A 9613-nucleotide genomic window follows, 5' to 3' on the forward strand; every position below is an offset into this window, starting at 1 on the left:
GTCAAAGGCAGCATCGTAAATAAAGGGACCAGTTTCTGCTCCTTCGAGTCTCATTAATGGCTTTGGTGGGAGCAGGGGCAAGTCCTGAATTCCTTCACAGGCCACTGAGCAAAACAAATATTCAAGTATTTGCAACCGCAGCTCTCTCTGGGGGTTCACCTGTTGCCTTTCAACTCAGTTTACCCAGCTCTTGTCCTGTCATCATTACAAGTGACACTGTGTCATGTCAGATATTGTGTCACCATGCCACTAGGGTCTAAATGAACACAGCCCTTGCACACATGGGCAGTGCATTGACTAATGGAGCCGTGGACTTGCTTAAAAGGTAAGGGTACGCTTGTCTTCCCTGCTCCTTCAGGGCTTTAATGCTGCTATTGTCACAGTGCAAATATATGGCTTTGATCCTGAAAGGTGCCAAGTGCATCCTGCAAAGCCAGTGCCTTCATGTACGCCTTGCCTTGAGCATTTATAGGAGACAGTTTCTTTCTTCAGCTTGTCCGCGAATACTCAGGATGATCAATAACCCTGTGGCCAGGATCACTTTTCTGCTTTGCGTCACTACAACTAAATCATATCAATAGCCCCAGCCCATGCGGTTTTGTACGTCCGACACAGGATGGGAAAATACACTGCCCAAGTACTTCCGAAAAAGCAACCTCCTTCGATGGTGCTGTGTTGTGCTTATGTCCTAAACCTTCTTGCCTCACTGCCACGAACAGCCCCATTGCAATGGACGGTGGTGTCTGCACTGGGATTTTTTTTTTTTTGTGACTCGCATTTCCACTTGCTAACCCCAGGGCTCGGTTTTACTGGAGATAGCAACGGCAGAAGGACAAAATCATACAATCTGCAAACAGGCCCCCCTTATTTTTAAGCACCATCTTGCATAGTCTGCCTTAACCCTGCACTGCGACTATCACTGGTGAGAAATGTTAGCCACGATATCCTGGTGCAGACATGGGCAGTGGAATTGCTTGCGTGTGTGAGGAAAAGGGGATTTGGTCCATAGGGGATGTCTGTCCTGGTGCCACTGCTGTGACTGCAGCGTAGTGTAGACATGCCCAAACTAGCTCGGGGGCTGGAAGCAGCAGCACAGGGCTCAGTGTAGGCCACTTTGCCTTGCACCTGTGACTATGGTGCAAGCTTCTGCTGAAGAGCCTCTGTCCTGTTCCCACTAAAATCAAATAGCCAGATCCACAGCCTGGTTCAAATGGAGCAAAAGCAGCAAGGCCAATTACCCAGCTGGCCCAGAGTTTTGCCAGGAGATCTCTATGGGAAGACAACAGGGCACCGTTATGGTCTGATTTTTGGTATAAAGATCACCGTGGGGTTGATATTGCCGTACATGCATATCACACATGCATGTCCATGTGTGTTTGTATATATTTTCTTATATATACGGGAACACACACACCTTGCATCCCTATGCATAGGTCCATTTCCCTGCACCCATTTATAAAGTTTTGATTTTAAAAAGCACACGATAGCAAAATTTATCAACACTGATCTTCAGGTCTCTACCGAGATTTGACAGTTGAAGACATCAGATACTTAGAATTTTGTTTTCCTGGTTTCTAAAAGGCACTTTTTCTTATGATGTGCAACAGCAGGGTTAAAAACAATAAACCGTTACACTTCCCACTTGATCTATAATAAATGCAGCAGCATCATTACAATGCACGTTTATCATCCATTTCTGCTATGTAGCATTTGATCTTCTTTTCCTTCACCATTGAAACGAAAAGCAAAGAAGAATAAAACAGTAGCTTAACACTGAATCACTCAGGATCTCATACGTTCTTTTTAAATATGGTTCCTGCATTGCTGAAAGTCATAATATTGCATTGATGCCTAGTTAGACCCAGCACCGGTGATCTCTGCTGCATTCATTTGCAATGGCCCCTTGCTGACATGTTTAAGAATTCAGACAGGAAACTAGTAATAAGAGCGTGTTGTGAAAGTTTAAGCAACAATCAGGGTTTTTCCCCATTTAACGGCGGAAGTAGAAATTAATTGGAGTAAGAACGTTTAGTAATAAACTTCTCGGCACACAAGTACAGTACGTATAGCTTCATATGCGGGACATGAGTTGCTTGGTGTAGTCAAGATCTTTCTTCTCAGTGACCAGGGAGCTCCATTTCCACCAGCCAGCCTGCTTGTCACTGAAACAGTCCCTGTTAAAGAGGAGACCCTGCATTGAGATGGCCTTGGAAACCAGCACAAGCGGCTTCAGGAGAGAGGCTCTTACTTCCACACCTAGGCAGTGTGCACTGGGTTGCACCATTCAAGCTTAGCTCCCTGGAAAGTCCCCGAAAAAGAAGGAAACTGTCTGTTGTTAAACACATTAGAAGTCATTATTAAACCAGTCTGGAACCGTTTAACAATATTTCCATCAACCGGTGTATAAAATTGTGCTGCAAAATCAACTCAAGACAATACTGGGGCAGGGGTGCAGAAACCCACACCCCCTACTTACATTGCCCGTTAAATGCATCACGCCCAACCCCTAACTATATCCATACAGACGTCTTTCCATCTTTGCTGCTAGAGCTGCCTTTCTCTGAACTGGCTTTGGGTTTTGTGCCGTGTTTCTCCTGGGCGGTGTTGGCCCTGTTCTGTTCCACCACAGTCCCACCCGAAGTCGGGCTGCTGGTCCTAGAGGGCTGCGTGTTGGCTTGCGGGGTGTTATAGCTCTGGAACGCTATGTCTAATTGCTCCTGGGCCACCCGCAAGTGTTTATGGAGGGTGGACAGATCGGTCGGGATGTTCTCGTCCGGGCTCGTGCACTGCTGCTCCTGGGCAACGTTAGCCAAGTTCTGCTCGTGCGGCATCAGGCTATTGGGGATCTTGGTAGACTTCTCGGATTTCACGACCAGATTGTACTCAGGAGGGCAGGAGATGTTCTTCGGGTAGGAGTAGTTGTAGGGGGGCTGCCTGAAGCTATTGATCCTTCGGTTGCGAATGGCATCTCGAATGGTCCCAAACCCCAAGTGGAACATCTCGCACATGTTGAGCAACAGGCACAGGCAGCTCACGACGTACATCACCAGGAGGAAGATGGTTTTCTCCGTCGGCCGGGACACAAAGCAGTCCACTGCGTGAGGGCAAGGGGCTCGGTTACAGACATAGTAAGCTTCCACCTCGAAGCCATAGAGAAGATACTGCCCTATCAAGAAGCAGACTTCAAATGAAGCTCTGGCAAGGAGCTGGAAAACGTAAATCTTCATCAGCCCTTCTTGCTGGATGCGTCTCCTCCCGTCGTGCTTTTGTGGCTCCTTGCTCTTCTCCTTGTCTTTGGCCTTCTCGTTGTTTTCCCCCGTGTCGTCGGAGATCATGGGCTCCTCTTCATCCGCTTCCATGGGGTCTTCCAAGTTCCGGACATCCTGCCAGTTCAAAGCAAACTTCTTCTTCTTTTTGAACCCCCTAAACCGCTTCTCCTCCTCCGCGGACCTAGCGATCCTGTGGATGGCATAGCCCAGGTACATGACGGATGGGGTGGATATCATGATGATCTGAAAGACCCAGAATCGGACGTGTGACAGCGGCGCAAAGGCATCGTAGCAGACGTTGTCACAGCCCGGCTGCTTGGTGTTGCACGTGAACTTGCTCTGTTCATCGGAGTAGATGGACTCCCCCCCAACAGCTGTCAGGACGATCCGGAAGACAATGAGCACCGTGAGCCAGACCTTCCCCACGAAGGTGGAGTGATTGTGAATTTCTTCTAGCAGACGGGTTAAGAAACTCCAGCTCATGTTGGTCATATGGGCTAATCAGTTATAACCTGCCAGAAAAGTAAGGGGTGGGGAAGAAAACAGAACGCACAAGTTAATATAAACTCACTGGTCATGGCAACACACTTCAGGTTACGAGTGGCACTAGATGACAAAGGGGTGATGTCGCAGGGAAAGCATTTCATTCCAGAGATCAGCATCATTTCTCCTAGGCGCTCACTGCAAACAGTGCTGCTGTTTGCACACTGCAAGGCACTGACGCCATTCGAGACCCTTCCCCTTACTTCACCCCGCTACACTTGAGCTCCTAAATCAGGTCCAGACTCTGCACACGTTGGGGAAGCGCATTATGTTCGCTCAGGCCTTGATCTTGCTAGGTGTTCTCTGCAGGCAAAGCCCGGTGGACAGGCACGAATGGAAAAGTCTGCCCACAGGGACCTAACAAAATAGCAAGCACGTGGCTATTATGCATTTTCATCAGTGCTGCTATGTTGCATGCTAGATACAGCCTCTTTGCACTTCAGGGCAATGGGGAGCTCCATTCCTCCTAACCCAATAGCACAGCCCCCCTGTCTCTTGAAAGCTAAATGGTCATGGAGATCCCCTGTTAGCAACACAGATGCTATGACGTGCAGCTGAACAGCTCTGATTCACTAGCACAGCACACAGGCACATACACACGAAGCGATGACAGTGCTTACTGGTGTGCATACACGCGTGGTGTATGCACGCGTGTGGTATATGTGTGCAAACATGCATTACATACACAAACCATACGCTAAAGGGACATTATTAAAGCTTCAAGACCCTTTTGCTTTGAACCCCCCCTAGTTTGCAGCCTATGTTAAGATGCTGCTGTAATGCAGTGGTTTTCAACCGTTTTAGACCTGAAGCAGCCCCGCAGAAAATGCCAGCTCTCAGCTTTCCCTCACATTTTGAGTAGAGAAAAATCCTAGAGCAATTTTTCCATTGCAAAGCATGCGGAAAGCCCACAGCAGGTCGGGATGGGTTTGACTATGGATTTGTATTTGGAGTCTCTCCATTTATCTTGTGAATCGCGTGTAGGTGTTTGCTCACCTAACAGTACTAATATTGCCCAACACCTTTAAAAGGATCTCATGGCACCCCAGAGCACCATGGCACCCTGGTTAAGTATCACTGCCGGCATGTTATCAGGACCATGCAGATGAACCAAATGCAGATGGGAAGGCGCCTGGGTGTCAGGAAGTTGTAAGCTCATGTATGTTGAACTCACCTGAGAGACGGACTCATCATGAACCTCCACTGTTTGGCTCACACATGCCAACAGGTCACGAGGTGAGCAGACCGTGGCCTACAAAAGCTCGTGATTCTCCGAATCAGTGTCCAAGGGGCTGCCCTCTCCTGCCTTCAAGCTGATACAGGCAATAAAATACTGCAGAGAACTGACCTGGTACATACTCAGCTCTAACCGGAGGGACACGGCGGGTGCAGACCCCAGCAGAAATTAGCTCTAGTTCCTGAAGGACATTTTGCTGTCAAGCTAAGAAAATAGGCACACGAAGCAAACAGAACAGGGGTAGATCAGTCCCATCAGGCTTTTTAATTTCTTTTTTGCGGGGAAAGCAAAACCTAAAGCTGCTAAAATCAAATACAAATCACTTTAATTAAAAAAATAGAGTAACAGATAAGGATGGAGGCATTTATCAAACACACTGCTCTGAGTCCAGCATTAGCTGGCTTGTGAATAGTGCCTGACTTTAATCTTTTTGTTGGTGGCACAATTATTCATAGACACAGATCAAGGTAAGTAGTCATTTTATTCCCTGCCTTGAAAATAACACGAGAGTCAGGCAGCTATGTGACTCTTTGTTCGCCTCTAGCGGCAGACGGGGGAGAGACCGGTGGCCCCACTACCATCACGACTGTCAAAACTTAGTGTAGCATTGACAACCGAGGCCCATTCATCGAGAACCATGGGTTGCATGGTGGGTGCTAACAGCCGGTCTGAAGGTGCAGCACTACATTTACATGCCTCTCATGCCTGCAAATTATTATAGAGCACGTTGTCAGCAATCTCAGTTCGAGGATGATCTCTGCCACAGCTCACTGATGGGTCTTGAGGTGACTTAAGAGTCCAATCCTTGAGCCATGGACCTCTCCACACAAGTTGCAGGTCTGTCCGTCCTCTGCTCTCTCTTCTTTGCTTCAAGGGCAAGACGCTTTACCTGGTTGAGGTTGCAGCACCATTGGAGTTGGTTAGCAAGCAGCTCCTCCCAGCTCTCGGTGTTGGTTTCTGTTTTCTTGATGGTTGCCTTCCATGTGTCCCTGCAGCATTTCTTCTGGCCACCGCCAGACCTCAGGCCACAACGAAGCTGAGAATAGAGCGCTTGGTTTGGGAACGAAAAGCCAGGCATCCACACACAATGTCCAGTGCAGCAAAACTGGTGCTTGAGGATCACCAACTCAGTGCTGGTGACTGTGGGTGTCTATATGTATGCTACAGGGAGGCGGCACTTTAACGAGAATGGCTCTGAAAGTCACTCTGATTAAAGTGCATGTGGCGTCACATGTATTCAGTGTCAAAACGGTGGCGGGAGCACTTTAATTAAATCTTATTCGACAAGTTTTAGTTAAAGTCCCCGCTGCCATTTTGAAACCCAGGGGTGCTGAATACATGTGATGCCGAGGCTGCTGGAGTGCGCTAATTAGCACGCTCCAGCAGATGCACAGTGGACTTGATTAATTGAGTCTGCTCTGACGCATGCTAATTAGCACCCGTCGTAGAAGAGGTTCGTCATGTGTATAGGTGCCCAGTGGCTTCAGCAAGGATGCTGGTGTTTGTACGGGGATTTTCCCATTTGATGCAGAGGGTTTTCTGGAGGCATCATTGGTGACACCTCTTCAGGCTCTTGAGATGACAGTGATAGCTCACCCACGTTTCACATCTGTAGAGCAGAGTGGGGATGATGACCGAGTTGTAGATCTGGATCTCGGTGTCTTTTTGGAGATCGCGATCCATAAAAAGACGATGAAGCAACTTCCCACAGGAGGCACTTGCAGACTGGAGGTCATGCTGGATCTCCTCATCGATGTTCAATGTGGCTACCGATGTAAGGGAAGTGCTCGACTACCTCCAAGGTCTTTCCCACAATGGCAATTTGAGGAGGGAGTCACACACACGGCCTGGAGCAGGCCAGGCAAGAATTTCCAGGTCTAGTTATAGGTGCAGTCAGGACAAAAAAAAGCTGGCATGTTAATCTGGCTCTGAACAGTGACATCTTGTGAATCAATGGATTGTTTTTTTAAAGCAGGGACAAAATGCGATGGCTTGTTTTTACTCCAGCTGAATGATTTCCTTTCACAGAAGTGTGCTCTGTGTACCAAGACTGGAGCTGTGCATCAGTGTCTCTTGTTCTCCAGCAAGTCCCGACAAGAGGCTGGGTGCTTGTCTGCAGCCTGATTCAGGCACCTTAACACGCTAAAGTAGATCCCCACCGCTCAGACACACTAAACCTGGCTGCGTGTCACATCTGTCTGCAGGGGTTTTGCCATCGGCTGCCGCAGAACCCGGCCCAGGAAGCAGCAGGAGTGAAATAAATCCCAGCCCCATTGAGTAGCATGCACTTGTTAAAACAAACTCAAGAAGAAATGCTGACAAAACAAGGCATCCCACTGTCTGCAAGGCTTTCCCCCCAGGAAGGAAAAGGAAGAGTGGACGCGTGGGTGGCAAATGTTAATCATATCTCTCCATGCAGTACTGGAAAGAGCTCGGGTGTTATGTAACGAGCAGCGCCCTGTACAAAAGCCATTGACGGAGCGTTCACTGACTCCTGCAGGGCTGGGGCTTTATCTGAGATTGAAAACCACGGGCTAATCTCTTGGAGGCGGAGGTTTCCTTTCTCCAGTCGCAGGTGCACATGCATATGCACACACAGAGATGTGAGTCTGAAGTCAGGGTAGATATGCACCTTTATAGACGAACTAAATACGATCTATATGAGAGAGCACGAGTCTTCATGAACTCAGGCTCATTTCCTCAGATGCCATGAAGGGACACACACATCATACGCACAGGGCATGTCTACACGTGCATTTACACCAGCTTAAATTTACTGCACAGTAAATGGGAATAGGCTGGCATCTACACATGCAGGCGTTAAAAGTGCATTAATGCTATACGTGAACTGACTTGGGACTAAGATTAGTCCCAAGTCAGTCCACACACACACACACACACACACACACACACACTGTTACTACGTAGCAAGGAGTCTACACGTGCATTACTGCGCAGTAACTAATTGGGCATGAATTTGATACCTGCAAGATGCAGGTATCAAATTTATGCTCAAGTTGGCGTAAATCACCATATGGTATGGGCTTGCACATGTAGATGCACACCTGTACCACTCAGTAATTTCAGTTAACACACAGTAAATGCCCACATGTAGACGCGCCCACACAGACACACTTACTTCTTGGTTTGTAAAGCCTCTTCCTGGTTTCTCCTCCAGGCTTCTCTGTTTTTTATTGCCTACACATCAGCCAAGAAATGGTGCCCAGAAGAAGGGCCGAATTCAGTGTCCTCTGCACTAGTTGGCTACAAACACAGACGGGCTGCCCTCTGTGCATCTTAAGTCGCGGAGGGATGTTCTGGAGCTTGGCCTGGGGATGACGCCTGCATGCTCACAGCCAATACCTCAAGTGCCTGGAACATGCATTTGAACAGCGGCAGCTGCCATTGCTCAGTACCATGCAGGATTGTGGCCCGGTTTGGACCTGCCCATCCACCCAACAACTGAACTCACCCCGGAGATCACTGATGCTCCACGGATACCGTCTATGCGGGGACGTACATGGGGTGGCAGGCAATTATAACATGGGAAGCATGTTGCTGTTCTGGTCGGTGGAACTCCAGCAGGGCCCCCTTTCATCTCCTTGCCCAGTGATTTGTGGGCCAAATCCTGTGGGCTGCACTGTAGGACCACAGAAAGGGGCTCTCCAGCCATTGTGTCTGGTCCCCCATGTTCATGTATGTCCAAAGAGTCCTAAACTTCACATCTACCCAAAGAACCTTGTCACACAATAGCCATACACTCTTGTTTCATACTTTCCTGGGGTCTCACTGGCTAAGGCCTCAGTGGGGCTCCACCAGAGTCAATGAGAGTTTCACCTATACTCTTGGAAGTCGGCAGGAGTGGGGTTACATCCAGTGGGACTTTTCTTTTACATCTACATTTTCCCTCACTGAAATGGGGGAATCTCACTTCTGATGAGCCCCGGGACATGAGCCAAACACAACAGAGCTGTTCTCTCCACCGCCAACCTTGATACTAATGCAGAAGATAACGATCAGATCCAGGACTTGAAATATAGGAAACATTCCTCGACTGTCAAGAGGTCTCAAGTAAAGTAAACCAGAATTTTCCACTGCTACTATTTCCCTATCTAATAACCCCTTTATAAACACACCGCCGTCAAGCCTTGGAGGCCTAATGGAAGCAGTAATGGGGCCTTCCACTTTACACAGGAAGTTATTTGTCTTTATCCCCCATTTTACACCTAGAGAAACTGAGGCACAGAGCAGGGACTTCCCAAAGCCACATATCAGGGCAGTGGTGGGGTTGGGAATAACACCTAGGTCTTTTCTTTTGCAACCCCCAGTCTGACGCTTTGAATCAAAATGTCTCAGAAGCTAGCTGGGTCCAAACCTGTCTTGCGCACAGTGAAAATGAACCAACTTAGCCAACTACATCAGTGAACCGTAAGCAGATCGGAGCATGGACCGTCTTTATTCTATGTTTGTACAGCACCTAGCACCATGGCACGTGGGTCCAGGGCTGCAGCGATGTGTTACCACAATATACATAAATACTAGTGCATGTGCAAGTAGCGGGGGG

The 9613-nt window shown here is 48.4% G+C and overlaps 1 protein-coding gene across 3 annotated transcripts in view; it reads right to left on the reverse strand.

The window, feature by feature from the left end:
- Window positions 1–449: 449 nt before the first annotated feature.
- Window positions 450–9613, reverse strand: part of GJC2 (gap junction protein gamma 2) — a 59471-nt gene continuing 50307 nt past the window's right edge. For all 3 annotated transcript variants that reach the window (XM_006030065.3, XM_006030067.3, XM_006030066.3), the window contains exon 2: window positions 450–3781. In XM_006030065.3, coding sequence (XP_006030127.1) covers window positions 2511–3761 — 1251 coding nt within the window. In that variant the 5' untranslated portion in view covers window positions 3762–3781 and the 3' untranslated portion in view covers window positions 450–2510. The remainder of the gene's footprint in view (window positions 3782–9613) is intronic.

This window comes from Alligator sinensis, unplaced genomic scaffold, assembly GCF_000455745.1.
Source record: "Alligator sinensis unplaced genomic scaffold, ASM45574v1 scaffold1398_1, whole genome shotgun sequence".
Taxonomy (NCBI): domain Eukaryota; kingdom Metazoa; phylum Chordata; order Crocodylia; family Alligatoridae; genus Alligator; species Alligator sinensis.